General features: G+C 40.1%; 1 protein-coding gene across 2 annotated transcripts in view; it reads right to left on the bottom strand.

Moving 5' to 3' along the window:
• Slc25a16 (solute carrier family 25 member 16) overlaps positions 1 to 17,931 on the bottom strand; it is a 40,463-nt gene that overhangs the window by 15,399 nt on the left and 7,133 nt on the right. For both annotated transcript variants that reach the window (XM_019204895.2, XM_019204894.2), the window contains exons 2-6: positions 13,250 to 13,342; positions 8,359 to 8,492; positions 7,136 to 7,199; positions 5,193 to 5,314; positions 4,904 to 4,970 (exon numbers count right to left, since the gene is read on the bottom strand). In XM_019204895.2, coding sequence (XP_019060440.1) covers positions 4,904 to 4,970; positions 5,193 to 5,314; positions 7,136 to 7,199; positions 8,359 to 8,421 — 316 coding nt within the window. In that variant the 5' untranslated portion in view covers positions 8,422 to 8,492; positions 13,250 to 13,342. The remainder of the gene's footprint in view (positions 1 to 4,903; positions 4,971 to 5,192; positions 5,315 to 7,135; positions 7,200 to 8,358; positions 8,493 to 13,249; positions 13,343 to 17,931) is intronic.

Below are 17,931 nucleotides of genomic sequence, written 5' to 3'. Positions count from 1 at the left end.
AAAAAAAAAAAAAAAAAAAAAAAAAAAAAAAGTGAAGACTCATAACATAAACCTACTCCATTTTTTTATTTTGTTTTTGTTTTTTGGTACTGGGGATTGGATTTGGGACCTTGCACTTTCGAGGCAGGCGGCGGCACCACTGAGCTAAATCCCCAGGCCAAGTAGTCTACTTTTAAAAAATAGCATTGCTGGGGCCAGGGATTTAGCTCAGTGGTGCTGCCACCTGCCTCAAAAGTGCAAGGTCCCGAATTCAATCCCCAGTACCAAAAAAAAAAAAAAAAAAAAAAAAAAAGTGCGACGCATACCTATAAACCCAGCACCCTGGAGTCTGAGGCAGGAGGATCCCTGTGAGTTAGACACCACCCTGGGCTACACAGTGAGTTCCAGGTCAGTCTCAACTACATAGTGAGTCCCTATCTCAAAAAACAAAAGCAAAAAAAAAAGCATTGCTGATCACTAGTGAAAGGAAACACTAATAATGAAGTGTGCTGGGTTGAATGATTATCCCAAAAGGGAAAAAAAATTCTAGGTGGATTAAGGGCTTAAATACAAAATACTAAACTTTATAAAAATATGTTTGTGATACAAAAGCATTATCACAGACTTTTTTTTTTTTTTTTTTTAATTGGTACTAGGGATCGAACTTGGGCCCTTGTGAGGCAGGTGCCAGAACCACTGAGCTAAATCCCCGGGCCTCAAAAGCACTATCATAAAAGAATGTTTTAATAAATTCAACTACATTAACTTAAATATCTGAATCACAAGAACAAGTTAAAAATTTAACAGCTGACTGTGGTGGCACACGCCTGTAATCCCTGTACTCGGGAGGCTGAGGCAAGAGGATCGCAAGTTCAAGCCCAGTTTGGGCAGCTGAGAAACTTAGTAAGACCTTGTCTCAAAATAAAAATAAAATTAAAAAAGGGGCCACAGATGTAGTTAGTACAAAGGTCCTGGATTTGATCCCTAGTACCACTCCACAAAAAAAAAAAAAAAAAAAAAAAAGGTAACAGCACAGAAAATGTTGGAAGTATAGAATAATGTATTTCTCATACATCACAGGCAAGTAGGACCAGTTGAACAGTTTCCTATAAATTTAACATATACCATATACCTAAAATGCACCAATAAAATTAATTAGAAAAAATTTAACATATACCTATTCCATGACCCAGCAATTCTACTCTTAATTATTGCCCAAAATATACATACATAAAACACATGTCTGTGGAGTTTCATTTATAATGGCCCTAATTTGGAAACTATATACATCCACCAATAATAGAAGGGACAAATACATTGTGCTGTGCCCATGCAGTGAACTAAGACTCAGCCATGAACAAGGGAATGGGGCTCAAAACCACGATGAGGGCCGGGGATTTAGCTCAGTGGTGCCTCTGCCTGCCTTGCAAGAGCAAGGTCCTGAGTTTGACCCCCCCCCAGAAAAAACCCACCATGAGATGCCACTTCTTACCCAGCAGGATGGCTGTGTGGCCAAGCAATAACAGTGCTGGCAAAGCATGGGAAAGTCAGAACTCACACTGCTACTGGAAACGTCAGATGCCGTAGCCACTGGGAAAAGGGTCTGGAGGCTCCTCAAAAACGTGACACCCAGTTAGGCAGATGCCCAAGAAACATGAAAACACATCCCACATGAAACTCCTTTGTGAGTGTCACTTGGAACAACCAAAAGGTGGGGAAACAACCCAAATGCTGAACCCTGCCAAGCGCAGGAAATGTGCAGGTCCAAAGAGTGAATAGAGCTCAGCCAGGAGGAGGATGAACCTGGGGCACTGGACAGAGGAAGAGACCACGTGGAAGCCGTATGCCATGAGTCCCTTCACAGATGTCCCCAGAGGACAGCAGAGAAGGGGTTGCCTAGGACCAAGGAGTCAGGGACAAAGAGCGCAAGGCTCCCTCTGGAGACAACAGAAATGTTCTCAAGTCCACACGGTGACATTGGGTAACCATCTGAGTACACTAAAACTAATATACAGTACACCTACGTGGGCACATTTCATAACACGTGAATTACGTCTCCACAGAGCTGCTACCATAAAAACAAAAATAAAACACCCAAAGAATTTCTGTTTACTAAAATGCCCTATGAAAATGTCTTGAGACATGGAAGGTCCTGGGTTCAAACCCCATCCCCACAAAACATCAACAACTAAAACCCCAAAACTAACAGTATAAAACAATGAAAAAGCCAGCTGGGTGTGGTGATGCATGCCAGTAATCCCAGCACACAGGAGACTGAGGCAAGAGGATTGCAGTGAACTCAAGGCCAGCGTAGAGTACATAGTGAGTTCAAGACCATCCTGGAATACATAGCAAGACCCTGTCTCAAACCAACAAACCAACAAACCAACCATCCAACAAACAAAAGCCAAGCCACAAACAGGGAAAAGATATTTCCAACATATACTAAAAAAAAAAAAAAACCCAATAGGAAAGTAGGCCAAATATATTAAAAAGTACTTAATAGAGGGGCTGGGGATTTAGCTCAGTGGTTCCACCGCCTGCCTCACAAGGGCAAAGTCCTGAGTTCGATCCACAGTATAAAAAAAAAGTACTTAATAGAAAAGGAAATGGAATTGGTAACTAAATACTAAAAAGATGTTCAACCTCATTAGTAACCATAAAAACACAAAATAAAACTTTATAAATTATTTTTGGTTTTTTTTGTTTGTTTGTTTGTTTTTTGAGACAGGGTCTCACTATGTAGTTGAGACTGACCTGGAACTCACTATGTAGCCCAGGCTGGTCTCCAACTCACAGTGATCCTCCTGCCTCAGCCTCCTGAGTGCTGAGATTACAGGCGTGCACCACCACACCAGGTTAACTTTTGGATAGATCAGTAGTAAAATCAGAAGTCCTGAATTTGAACCTTAACACCACAGCAAAAAGAAAAAAAGTTACTTCATATGTCCAACAAAGATTTAAAAATCAGCTAATACCAGGCTAGAGAAGTAACTCAATGGTACAGCACTTGTCTAGTATGCACAAGTTCCTGGATTAAATTCCCAGCAGCACAAAAAACAAAAGTAATACCAATGGAAAAAAAATTTTTTTATATTTGTTTGCTTTTGTTTTTGGGTTTTTGTTTTTTCGCTTTTTCGTTTTTGTTTTTTTTTTTGGTTTTTTGAGACAGGGTCTTACTACGTAGTTGAGACTGACCTGGAACTATGTACCTCAGGCTGGTCTCGAACTCACCATGATCCTCCTGCCTCAGCCTCCCAAGTGCTGGGATTACAGGCATCTGCCACCACACCCAGCTTTGCTTTTGTTTTTATTTGGGGGGTGATTCTGGTATTGTGCATTGAACTGAGGACCTTGTGCTTATAAGGCAGGCACAGTGCCACTGAGCTACATCCCCAGCCCGTTTGTTTATTTTTAAAGTGCTAGCAATGGAGCTGGGCATGGTGGTATAAGCCTGAAATCCCAGCACTCTGGGAGGCTGAGGCAAGAGGATCACAAGTTCCAGCCCAGGCTGGACAACATAGTGACTTAGCAAGATCCTGTCTCAAAATAAAACAGACAGGGCTGGGGAGGCAGCTCAGTGGGAAGGCCCTAGGTTCAATCCCCAGTATCTAATTAATTAATTAAAGAAGGCCGGGAATGTAGCCCAGTGGATGAGTACCTTGGGTTCAATCCCTAGTAGTGCCAAAAAGCAAAGTTCTGAGTTTGAAACCCAGGGCTTCCAGTCTACAGGGCACACACTGCCACTAAGCTACATCCTCAGCCCACAAATGGGAGTTTTCCTGTGTGCATCTGTCACTGGGGATTGAACCCAGTGGATGCTTTATCCATGAGTGATCTCTTTTTTTCATTTTGAAACAAGATCTTGTTAATTTGCCCAGGCTGGCCTCAAACTTGGAATCCTCCTAAGTCAGCATCCCAAGTAGCTGAGAATACAGGCACAGGCCACAGCTTCGGGCTCCTACGTTGTCTCCTGACTATACAGTATTAATATCAATACCCTAGTTGTGGCATTATACCTTGGCTTTATAAGACACTACCAATATGGGAAACTAGGTAACAAGTTACACAATTTCTCCATACTATTTCTTACTACTGCATGAAAATGCACGATGATCTAAAATCCAAAAACTAGTTAACAAACCGGAACTTAAGGTAACAGTGGAGATTACAGGACTATAGGTATCATATTTCTTCTTTTTACTTTTCTATATTTTTAAAATTTCCCATAAGTCTTTACCACTTAAAATGAAAGAAAAAACATGGTTCAACTCTTACTTTTAATGAACATACTCATAAAAACGGAACACTTAACAACAATCTGAAACAAGTATGAGTTAACAAGACTACAGCTGGCTCAGATATCAAGAAAATGAAGTAAACCGGGTGTGGTGGTGCACGCCTGTAATCCCAGCAATGGGAGGCTGAGGCAGGAGGATCGCTGTGAGTTCGAGACCAGCCTGGGCCACAAAAGGAGTTCCAGGTCAGTCTTACTACATAGTGAGACTCTGTCTCAAAAAAAAAGAAAATTAAGTAAACGTGGATTTTCTCCTCCTGGTACCTGGGTAGCCATCTTTACACACAAGCTATTATTATATGACCATGTATGGATCATAATTTATCTTTGTCCTTTTTTTTTGTACCAGGGACGGAACTTGGGACCTTGCTCTTTCAAGGCAGCCAGTGGAACCACTGAGCTAAATCCTCAGCCCTCTTCATCATTTCTTTTTTTTTTTTTTTGAGACAGGGTCTCACTGTGTAGTTGAGACTGACCTGTAACTCACTATGCAGCCCAGGCTGGTCTGGAACTTCATCATTTCTTAAGTGAAGGAGACTTTTCAAACAGCATCTTTTCATGTTACCATCTTAAAAAAAAGGTGCTATAATTTAAACACACAACTAACACTGCTAATCTGAAACATACCTGCATATGGAGCCATTCCTAATATAGTAGGCATCAGTCCTCTGTAAAATCCAAGGAAACCACCTTCCTTTGAGTAAAGCAAAATTGAAAGTGAAATTAGATTATGCGTAAAGACAAAAAGCACATAACATACTAAAACATTATTCTGAGACACCCTCCTGAAACACAAAAATGAGCTTTCATAATGATTATTAATATCAACATGGTAAATAAAAAAATTAGATATCATTCAAAATAACTTCTTACATTAAAAAGAAGACATGCCATATATGAGAAAAGTATAAAATACCTTTGCATAAATTGTTTTGAATGCATGAATAATTCCTGTGTAGGTGTGCTCCCCTTTCACCTGGAATGCTAGGCGCACCCTGACCATGTCAAGAGGGTAAGTACAGATAACTGCCGTCATGCCTGAGAAGAAAGCCACAAGTTGACAGAATGACAGGGCCTTTTCACTGATCTACACCCCCAGCCTATTTTTTCAGTTTTTTATTTTGAGACAGGGTCTCAGCAAGTTGCCCAGTGTGGGCTCTAATTTGTGATCCTCCTGACTCAGCCTCCCATAGTGCACCACTATGCCCAACTTAGGAAAAAACAGTTGACATGTATATGTATATATCTATGCACATATAAACATATATACATATGTATACAGTATATATGTATTTTCTGTTGTTAGTAGCACTCTCAAAGTACAGCAATTATGAAAACAAATGAAGCAGGGCACTGAGGCAGGAGGATCCCCTGAAGCACTCAAGAGGCTGAAGCAGGAGGATCAGCAAGAGTCTGAGGCCAGCCTCAGCTATACAATGAGCTCAAGGCCAGCCTAAATGACATAGTGAGACCCTGTTTCACAACAAGGAAACAAAAACAAAGAAGTAAAAAGTCAGTTTGGAAAATTTTCTTCTTCTTTCCATTGTGAAGTTATATTACTAGCTCCAAAACAGAACAGTATCAGTAGATTGTAAGGATTGTTTCAAAGAGACAACCTCATTATGTCGGTGAGGTTGGCCTCAAATGATCAACTTGCTTCAGCCTCCCTAGCAGTTGTGCTTATTATAGGTGTGCACCGCCACACATCTGGCATCATATGATGACGTTTTACACAAAAATGTACACACACGAAGAGTACAACCATAATTTTTTTCTTATTTACTGTTTTTTGTTTGTTCTGGATTTTTGTTGTTGTTGTTTTTGGTAACACTAGAGATATGAATCCAAGGCTCAAGTATGCTATACAAGTGTTCTAACACTGAGCTACAGCCCCAGCCCCCTTATTTTCTTTTTAGAATTTATTTTGTTATTGCCCAAGCATAATAAAAATATAAATATTCAAAATCATAGAAGCGATTCATACTAGAGATCAAACCTACTCATATTAAGCAAGTTTAGTGCTAAACTTCTGTATTTTCATAAGATTTCCAGTTCCATAAATTTCCTAGTTGAGGTTAATTTTTTTAGTATACGTGCTGCCGAAATGAGCATGTAGCTGAGGTTTTTTGTTTGTCTGTTTGTTTTTGGTACTGGGGAATGAACTCAGGACCTTGTACTTGCCAGGCAGGTGGTAGAACCACTGAGCTAAATCCCCAGTCCCATTTTTTAAAAGATCTTTTATCAGCCAGGCATGGTGGTGCACACTTGTAATCCCAACACTCAGTAGGCTGATGCAGGAGGATCACAAATAAAAGGGCTGGAGGAGATGTAGCTCAGTGGGAAGACCCAAGGTTCAATCTTCAGTGCTGCAAAAAATTGAAATTAAATAAATAAATAAATAAAATTTAAAAAGGATTGAGGATATAGCTCCGGGATAAAGGCTCTACATTCGACCCCTAGGACCACAAACAAAACAAAATCAGGGGTCAGGGGATTTGGTTCAGTGGTTCTGCCACCTGCCTTGTAAATGCAAGGTCCCAAGTTCATACCCTGGTATCACAAAAAAAAAAAAAATCAAAGGATTACTAATGCATGCTTTCCAAATAGATTTGTTTTGTTTTTGCAGTGGAGATTGGGGGTTACCTGATCAATGTCACATATAACCTAAATCAAATTAAGTAAATTTAATAGAAAATTAACTTCTCAAAAATGCAAATAGCTAGGGCCAGAGATTTAGCTCAGTGGCACCTCACCTGCCTCGCAAATGCAAGCTCTAAAATCTATCCCTGGTACTACCAAAAAAAAAAAAAAGAAACACCAAAAACCAAAAACCAAGAAACAAATAGCTACTTCTCTTACCTGCCAGGGATCCAGCCATTAATCTGTGCACATGACCAGAAATTCCCAGCTTTGTGGTAATCAACTAGAAACCAAAGACATCAAATTAAATGAGATGTTTTAAATGCTGTTCATTTCACTTAATAATCAAGATTTATTTCAAGAGATATAGGTTTAACAAAATGTAGCAATAGATGTGGAAAAAATGAGCATAATTACACAAAGTTAGGCAATATTTCATCACACCAGAAGGAGGTATTTCTTCTACAGCTTCTTCCTAAATTTTTGCACTTTTTTGAGATTGGGTCTCCTTATGTAACCCAGACTGGTTTCGAACTCCCAGCAATCCTTCTGCCTCAGCCTCTGGAGTGCTGGGATTACTGGTGTGTGCCTCCATGCCCCGCTCCTAAATTTCTGTATTTTTGCAGATACAATACATCTTAAAATTATTATGTCTTAGAATTACCATACTATATACTACTACTCTTAGAGTGTGAACAGGAGTAACAGAGGTAAAAAACTGCAACAGATAATGAAACCCTGGTCACTGATGGCATTAATTCTCATAAACCAGGGCCAGGGATTTAGCTCAGTGATTCTGCTGCCTGCCTCACAAATACAAGAAACCGAGTTCGATCCCTGGTACCAAAAAAAAAAGTTCTCAAAAGCCAGCTTGGCATGCAGTTCCCATCTTTGCTGTTTTTTTTCACTCTAAAATACCTTTTGAGTGGGCTGTAGAGGTCGCTTAGGGTAGACCACGGGCCTAGCATGCAGGAGGCCTTGGCTTCCATCCCCAGCACCACACACAAAAAGACAAGACATTCTCTAAAGTGTAACAATCCTAGCAACTGGGAGCCCTTGAACTCACTGTGCAGCCCAGGCTGGCCTCAAACTCAGCGATCCTCCTGCCTCAGCATCACAAGTGCTGGGATTACAGGTGTGCGCCACCATGGCTGGCCAAAATCACTGTTTTTTGTTGTTTTTTTTTTTGTACTGGGGATCAAACTCAGGCCCTTGTGCTTGCAAGGCAGGAGCCGGAACCACTGAGCTAAATCCTCAGGCCAAATTCACTTTAAATAACTCAAAGCACACACATGCACAAGAACCTAGGTTCCATTCCTAGCCCCCTCAAAAAAACAAATAAATCAAAACAAACTACTGGCCAAAAAGATAAAAAAAAAAAAATTATTGGTGAAGTAAGCATTATATTCAAGAATAAAGAGAAAAGAGGAAAATTCAGCTACCGTTTTATACTGCTCAAATGCCATAAACTGGATTGCACCATAGGGAAAGATTCGAATCATCATGGCACCATTTCCTTTATACAATCCCAGGTATCCTTCCTTTCGGGGAACAGCACGAAGTGCAGAAAATACTCCTATTAGTAGAAAGATTTTAGAAGAAAAACACTGTTAAAACAGAGAAAATTGGCCCAATTTAAATTTCCAGGACAATCACTGATAGTCAATCGCTGATTACCATGCCATCATCCACGATGGAATTTTGCTTAAAGAAAAAACACAAATAGTAATTTCAATACAACATTTAAACTTACTTAAAATATACCATAGAAATAAGCAGACTTCATATAAAAATAGAAAACCCGCTACAGAGCTAGGACTACAGCCAAGTGGTATAGCACAGGCCTCATGTACACAGGCCCCCTGGGTTGGATCCCAGCACCAAAATAACATTTTTTAAAAATTAAAAATAGTACAATACAGTATTTCAAGAGAACTAATTCATATAATTTTCATTACAGTAAACTGTTCTAGTTGTACATTTGATTATTAGTTATCATTCATGTCTTCTTGTGCCTAATTTATAAATTAAACTTTGTCACAGGTATGCATGTGTAAGAGAAAGTGTTACCCTACTGATGTGATGAAAATAGATATGAGAGCCAGTGACTGGGTTCATTTTCAATTTCAGGCACAGGTAACCTTTACAGCCCTTTTTTAAATAACTAAAACTGCAGACACTAAACAGCCAGGCAATAATATATCCCAAAAGCGTTTTTTAATAAGCAAATACCTAAATGAACAATTCTTTTCTTGGTACCGGGGATCAAACCTGGGACCTTGCACTTGCTAGGCAGGCATAGTGCCACTGAGCTACATCCCCAGCTCAGATAAATATTAGAAAGAATTAATTAGATGCTGGGCATGGTGGCACACACCTGTAATCCCAGCACTCAGGAGGCTCAGGCAGGAGGATCACTGTGAGTTCTAGACCAGCCAGGGCTACATAGTGAGTTCCAGGTCAGTCTCAACTACATAGTGAGACCCTGTCTCAAAACACCAAAGAAAAATTTTCAGAAAAAAAAACATGGATGAAAGCAATCTTAATTATTAAAAGCCAGGCATGGTGGCCCACGCCTATAATCCCAGCGCTCAGGAGGCTGAGGCAGGAAGATCATTGTGAGTTCAAGACCAGCCTGCGCTACATAGTAAGTTCCAGGTCAGTCTCAACTACATAGTGAGACCCTGTCTCAAAAAAACAAAAACAAAAAAAAACCCAAAAATAACAAAAACAAAATAAAACAAAACAAAAACAATGAAAGGGCCCGGGATGTAGCTCAGTGGTACCATGTCTGCCTCACAAGCACAAGGTTCTAAATTTAATCCCCAGTTTTGACAGGACGATGAATGAATGAATGAAAGTTATTCTTTGAAACACTTAGGATCATAAATGTTTCTGTTAAAAACATTTTTTTTCAAATGGCAGTACCACACTGTTTACTTAGCTTTTGCACTTACATTTTTCTGAGGAAAAAATACTACTGTAAATCGTAAACAGTCAATACAAACTATTATATGCAAATCTGTAACTGTTGGCAATGTCATCTTGGAGGAGCAGATGAATAAAGTCTATTTTCTGTATTTTTAAAAAACACACTTTTTTTTTGGTACTGGAGATCGAATTTGGGACCTTGTGCTTACGAGGCAAGTGACAGAACCACTGAGCTAAATCCCCAGACCCCTTTTTTTAAAACATATTTTTGGGGGGTTACTGGGAATTGAACTCAGGGCTTTGTACTTCCGAGGCAGGCACTGTGCCACTGAGCAACATTCCCAGTCCCTGTTAAAGACATTTTAATGGGCCAGGGATGTAGCTTAATGGTGTCATGGCCTCATGAGTGTGATCCCCGGTACCAACAAAACAAAACAAACATTTTAATGAGCTGGCCTTGATGGCACAGGTCTGTAATCTCAGCACTCTGAGAGGCTCAGGCAGGAGGATTACAAATTTGGCCCCAGCTTGGAAAAATTAGAGACTTAGCAAAACCCTGTCTCCAAATAAAGTAAGTGAGGTCGCACAGGCCTGTAATTCCAACACTCAGGAGGCTACAGCAGGAAGATTACTGTGGGTTCTAGGCCAGGCCTAACTACACAGTGAGTTCAAGGACTGCCTGAACTACATAGTGAGACCCTTTCTCAAAAAAAAAGTGGTCGAGAGCCCATAGGTTTGATTTCCTAGTACCGATAATAGAGAATAAGGATGAGATAAGGCTGAGATATAGTTCAGTGCAAAGCCCTAGATTCAATCCCCCATACTGCGAAAAGAAAAGAAAAACAGTGTGGTATCCCATATATATGTATAATCTTTTTTGTTGTTTTTTTGAGGCAGGGTCTCAAAAAAACTACAATGTAGTTCAGGCTCACCTTGAACCCACTAATAGCCCAGGCTGCCCTCAAACTCCTGGCAGTCCTCCTGCCTCAGCCTCCCTGAGTGCTGAAATTACAGGTGTGTGCCCCCACACCCAGTATAAAATGTACAATTTTGTGTGTCTCTTTTATTTCTTATCTATGTATGCATACATATAATCACCATTTTAAGAACTATCTTACAAAGGGGGGGACTACCTAGAATAAAATGCCAAAAAAATATTTTTAAGAATGATATTGTAGGGGCCAGGGATTTAACTCAGTGGTTTCACCAACTGCCTCACAAGCACAAAGTCCCGAATTCAATCCCTGGTACCAAAAAAAGAATGAAATTATAAAAGCCACTAATACTTAAAGGTACACAACACTCTAGATACTACACTAACAGTTTACTGGTGCACACCAGGGGTTCCACGTCAAGTGCACAGCCCCGCAGACTGAAATGGCATGTGAATAGGCCGTCGGCCACTCCATGCCAGCGCAGAGCACATGTGTGCACACAAGGGAAGGTGGAGAGACAAGGGACGTGACAGTCCTGCTCAGACACCTGCAGGCAGGGTCAGTGTGAAACACCCCAAGATAATGGTATTCATCTTTTCACTGTCAATTTAGACAACAAAAGAAAATCCATTCCTTCTCTCCAGTATCTTACAATCTTTCAGTAAGTACAAGGGTCTGATTCTTTCTTGTGGAGATACAAAATTCATTGCTGAAGAGAGAGATTATTGCGCTTTTTTCTTTCAATATTAAGTACAGACTTTCTTAGTATTAAAAATTACCTACAGGGGGGCCAGGGATTTAGCTCAGTGGTTCCACTGCCTGCTTCACAAGCACAAGGTCCTAAGTTTGATCCCTGGTACCAAAAAAAAAAAAAAAAAAAAAATTACCTACAGAGCTGGGAATTTAGCTCAATGGCACCATGCCTGCCTTGCAAGCACAAGATTCTGAGTTCAATTCCTAGTACCGGAAAAAAAAAAAGGCCTACAATTAACATGTACCATGAATACCCATTCAGGTGTTTGAAAAAAATTACATTTTAGCTGGAGATTTAACTCAGTGGTACCACCGCCTGCCTCAAAAGCACAAGGTCCCAAGTTTGATTCCCAGTACCAAAAAAGGAAAAATCACATTTTAAAAATCCAATTGGAAAATGAGAACCAAGACCTGTCATGTAAAGGTACAAGATCCCAACGATGAATGTAACTAAAATGTATCAATAAACTCAATGAGAAAAAAAAATCCAATTGGGTCAGTCATGGTGGTGCACGCCTGTAATCCCAGCACTCGGGAGGCTGAGGCAGAAGAATCACAAGTAGGTGCACAGCATGGGCTACAAAATGAGTTCAGGGGAGGCCTGGACTACACACAGACTCTCAAGAAAATGAACAAGCTGGGTGTGATGGCACACGCCTGTGATCCCAGGACTGTAGGAAGATGGGGAAGGAGGATCCAAAATTTCAACCACGCATGGACAGTTTGGCAACTTAGAGTACCAGGTCTTAAAAATAAAATGGATTGGGGATAGTGTGAAGGTCCTAAATCCTCAGTAATGAAAAAAGTTATTTTTCCCTCCAAACTGAAAAAGCAATACATGCAGCTTAACAAGGTGGTAACCTGTAATCCTAGCTACCATGGAGGCTGAGGCAGAACACCAAATTCAAACAAACCTAGACAATTTAGAGACTAAGCAAGACTTTGTCTCAAAATTTAAAAGAAAAAAAAATTTTTTAACATAGATATATAGTTCAAGGTCCTGAGTTCAATTTCCAGTACAACAAATAAATTAATCCATATGTACATACACATGCATATTAATTATATCTTATTCTGCTAGTACTAAGATTTCTGGAAAGTGTCAGGTATGGCAGCACACACCTATAATCCCTCCAAGCTGGGAGGCTATGGCAAGAGATACCAAGTTTGAGCCCAGCCTGGGCAACTCAGTAATTTATGAAGACCTTGTTTTAAAATAAAAAATAAAGCTAGGTGCCACTGGGGATTTGCTGAACTGCACAAGCTGGGCTCAGATTTGGAATCCTCCTGCTTCATTCTCAGAGTGCTGGATTACAGGCAACACCACCACACTCAGCATGTTTACATATTTAAAGAAGTGATCATTTCAGGCTTGCATTTACCAACCGTCACCTCTATCGCTGATTTATTAAAATGTCAGGCTGAGCTGTTGTGTTTATGAGGACTATAAATCTTTAATCCCAATAAACAAATAGTACTTCCTTGATCAGAAGATTTTGGCTTGAAAAATATCAGTACCCTAAAATGATAATATATTTACAACCATTCTTGCAAATGAACAGATTAAAACTGGCAAGAGATACATTGCTAGCAAAATTTACCAAACACTTGAATTTCGTTTTGTATCCTTTCTGGTATAATTCACAGCTGGAAACCCACACAGGGAAATGGATAATCATTTTATTCCTTTTCCTCTTTAGCATATGTAACTCACCTAGGTGCTTGTAATGGTGATTATGAGCTTGTAATAAAACCTTTACTCGATCCAAAGGAGCAACTGTTGTTTTAGCACAGCATCCGGCAATACCTAAAAAAAATTTAAAAGATCAGAAAGAACACTGCATAATATTTCTTCCAGGAGGGAAATCACTATTTGTCCAGACAACAAACCTGCACCTCTTTACAATGGTCTCCATGTGGTAAACTGGCCCCATTCCCTGGAACGTTTGTGTGTTTGCTTTTTGAGACAAAGTGTCACTATGCAGCTCAGGCTCGCCTGGAACTCTCTATAGCCCTCCTACCTCAGCCTCCTAAGTGCTGGGATTATCGATGTATGCCATCGCACTAGCTTACCTGCATCCATATTGAGCACGTCAGACTTAAAAATAAGTTCTAGGAGTGTAAATCCTAATGCCCAATGAACAAAAAGAAGTTTGCTAAAATATAGTTAATAAAACTGACCCTTGAAAGTATTTAATCAGCTGTTTGAAATAACCACGTCTTCTGCATGACCCTTGCGATGAAACAACCAACTTGCACCCGTAAATGAAGCGTTCATGTGTACATTCAGCGAATATGTAGTAGGTCCCTACCAGCTCCCACTGGCCGCTGCGTGTGGATGAATACAGAGCAAAGTGCTTACACAGCCTTTGGCACAGGTCAGATGCTGCTGAGCTAGTGGCATGGCATCTTTCCCAAAGACCACAAGAGGACTTTTCCCCAATACCTCTTGCGTAGTAAGCACTCAGTAAAATGGAGTGGTGATGTTGTGATGATGATTATGATGGTGATTATTTGAGATAGGGTGTTAAATTGTGGGAGCTGGTCCTGAACTCCTGATCCTCCTGTCTCAACCTGTGAAGTAGCTGTTGACTACAGCACTACATCCAGCTATGAGTTCTTACTACTATAAAATGTGAATAAAAAGCCTTCCAGGCATAGTAGCCCATGCCTCTGATTCCAGCACTCAGGAGGCTGAGGCAGGAGTCTGGCAGACTGGAGCATGGCCAGCCAGCTGGGCAACTGGATGTGCCCTGTAAATCACGGTAACCCAGGAGAAGAGTGCCCAACCCTTGTACTTGGAACCAATCAGAGTGTTAACTTCAATTCTTCTCGCAAGAGGGCCGGGGATTTAGCTTAGTGGTTCCGCTGCCTGCCTGGCAAGCACAAGGACCCGAGTTCGATCCCTGGTACAAAAAAAAAAAAAATTCTTCTCCCATTGATACAACGATGGCCTACACCTGACATCAGCCTGAGGCGTGGGGGCTAAAACAGGTAACCACCATTGAGCTCTTGCCCTGTGCTCTGTCTTTCACAGTGGTCGGCTCTCACCCTGAGCAGTATGCTCTTTCCTATTAGTTGGCCAGAACTCACTCTGCAGAGCATGTTTTTTTTCATGTCTTTTTTTGTTTGTTTGTTTGGGTTTTGGGGAGATGTTGGTTGTTTGTTTATTTTTTGAGATAGTGTCATTATTTTTTGTTTTTTGAGATAAGGTCATGCTATGTAGCTCAGGCTGGCCTCGATCTCAGGGTAATCCTCCTGTCTCAGCCTCCCAAGGTGTGGGATTACAGGTGTGCACCACCACACCCAGCCATTTTTATACTTGTCTTGACCAGTTCTTTGTTCAGGACAGAAAGAACCTAGAAACTACATCTAGAAAGCTCCACCATAAAAACCTGGTAAGAGAAATTCACTAAATTGCCCACACGGGGCTCAAATTTGTGATCTTCCTGTCTTAGCCTCCCAGATGCCGGGTTTACAGGCATGCATTTATGTTATAAATTTTTAAAACATAAGAGAAAAATCATTCAAAGTACATACATACTGGGCCAGGGATTTAGCTCAGTGGTTCCAGTGCCTGCTTCACAAGCGCAAGGACCTGACTTCAATCCCCAGAACCAAAAAAAACAAAAACAAAAAAACAACAAAAACCCTAAAAACAAAGTACATACATACTTTACTTAATAGCTCAGCATTGAGTTAAAATTAGCTGGGCCAATGATTTAGCTCAGTAGTGCCTCCACCTGCCTCATAAGCACAAGGTTCTGAGTAAAAACAAACAAAAAAAACTAGTGTGGTGGTACACACCTGTAATCCCAGCATTCCGGGAGGCTGAAGTAAGAAGATAACAAATTTGAGCACAGCCAGAGCAATTTAGTGACTTAAAACTTCTCTCAAAATAAAAAATAAAGATGGGGCCTGGGCCCCGATCCACCGTGGGAAGGAGAGCCATGCCTGCTCCCGACGCAGCCACCATCGCTCAAGCGCCGGGAAGGTAGCTGCGCGGGTTGCCCCTCTGCAGAGGCAGAGGTGGTCATCAAGGGTATTTTTCTGAGTTCCCAACTTTGAACATCTTTAAAGAAAGGGCGTGGGAAACCTGTAATAGAACGTTGTGGAGTTCAACCATTCAGAAGGTCGGGGAACTCAATCTGGGCCTTGCAGCCTGAGGTCAGTCAGCGTCATGGGGTTCAGCCATCAGCTAACTGAGATCAGGGATCTTGCATCCTCGCTCTGTCTGAGCCATTAAATGGTAAATACACTATATTGAAATTTTGTTCGGACATGTTCTGGACTGCTTCTTGATTTCAATTTAATTCAAATGATTTAAGGGTGATAGACTAGTGTCTACCACCGGTGGTCAGTGTCAAAGTTGTGCTTGATCTTAATGTGTTTCTGATTGTATCAATTGGGATAAAGCATGTGGTTGATTTGATGAGCTGTTTTTTCTGATGTTATGAAGATGAGAATGTCTGTGGGTCATTAGAGGCACAGAAGTTAGGGCACAACTATAACAGGAAGATTTGAGTGATAATCCAGAGATTAAAGCAAGGACAGTCTTACAACAAAAATAAAAATGAGAAAACACTTAAGCAAGACACAAGGACAGACTTCCAGTTTACCAATGGCAAACAGTAGGGCAAACGAGGATGAAAAGGCCAATAGTGAACCACCAGGACACCCTGAACTCAAAGCACAGGAAGTAACAAAACAGATCAATCAAGCTCTAGAAAAATTCAAAACAGAAATAATTTCTCAGATAACCATAGAGATAGTGAACAAAATGGAAGTCATGATTTGAGACTCTAGAGCAGAAACTGACAAAAAAATAGATGAGCTCAGGACCATGATAGAAGGCATGAAGGACCAGCATAAGAAAGAAATGGGAAAAAATAAATGCCCAACATAGGAAAGAAATGGAATCCATAAAACAGATTCAAACGGATATCCAGGAGATTAAACACTCTATTGAAAGTGTACGCAACAGGAAAAAAGAATGCAAAGATAGACTCTCAGATATAGAAGATAAGATTGCAGTCAGTGACCATGAAAAGAGAGGTCTCTTAAAAACAGTAAGAGATCATGAGAAATCGATCCAACAACTCCTAGATGATGCAAAGAAGAATAACATAAGACTGATAGGAATACATGAAGTAGCAGGAGAAAATACAAATGACTTAAAAAAGCTGTTCGCAGAATTAGTGACAGAAAACTTCCCAAACAGAGGTAAAGAATTTAACATTCATATAACTGAGGCATATAGGACCCCAACTAGCTACAATCAAAAAAAATCTACACCTAGACATATAATAATCAAGATCCCAGAAACCCAAAAGAAGAACAAAATACTACAAGCAATAAGAGAAAAGAAACAAATCACATACAAAGGAAAGCCCATCAGAATCACAGCAGACTTTTCAACACAAACCCTTGGGGCAAGGAGAGCCTGGAATGAGATATTTCAAGTTCTAAAAGAGAACAACCTCCAACCTAGACTGATGTATCCAGCAAAACTCTCTTTCAAAATGGATGGGGAAATAAGACACTTCCATGACAAAGAACACCTGAGAAACTACATGAATACCAAACCAGCACTACAAGGAATTCTAAACAAGATCCTAGAAAAAGACAATGAAGGCAACAACACCATGAGGCCCAACAGAGCAAATCAAATAGGCAAGGCAAGAAATTAAAAGGAGAAGGTGAAAAAGTAAAAAGAGTCAAAAAAAGGCCAATAACATGTCAATAATAAGTCAATACATATCAGTTATAACCAGCAATGTCAATGTCCTCAACTCACCAATCAAGAGAAATAGACTGGCAAAATGGAATAAGAAGCAAAATCCAACAATATGTTCTATTTAAGAAACACACCTAGTGCAAAAAGAAGCCCATAGACTGGAAGTGAAAAGATAGAAAACAATTCTCCATGTGATGACAGGAGCTCAGAAAAAAACAAGGGTAGCAATCTTACTTGCAGACAAAGTAAATTTCAAACCAAAACTGATTATATAGTATTATTGATGTAGGATGGCACTGTATCATACCTCTGTGAATGTAAAATAGCTTGTACCTGCTTTATGATACATAGTAGGGACCGTGCTTTATCAGCGCTACATTTAATGATATTACTCTATAATGTTCTCTTTCCAGATGATGATTAAGATGCTAATAAAAACAAATGGTCCCAGGTACCACAACAGCAACAGAACTTTGCTGTTTTCTGGATATTACTCTTTTCTTTGTTTTGTTTAATTTGTTTCATTTTTAATGGAATGTGCTGAATGTCTATAGTTTTGTCCAGATGACTACAGAACCTGGAAAAGGTGTTGCTGCTATTGATGCCTAACATACTATTATTAGTCTTTTTATATAAATATAAATATATATATATATACA

The sequence above is a fragment of the Fukomys damarensis genome, unplaced genomic scaffold (assembly GCF_012274545.1).
Source record: "Fukomys damarensis isolate Sample0158 unplaced genomic scaffold, DMR_v1.0_HiC HiC_scaffold_20, whole genome shotgun sequence".
NCBI classification, from domain to species: Eukaryota; Metazoa; Chordata; class Mammalia; order Rodentia; family Bathyergidae; genus Fukomys; species Fukomys damarensis.
This window is presented reverse-complemented; position numbering and strand designations above follow the sequence as displayed.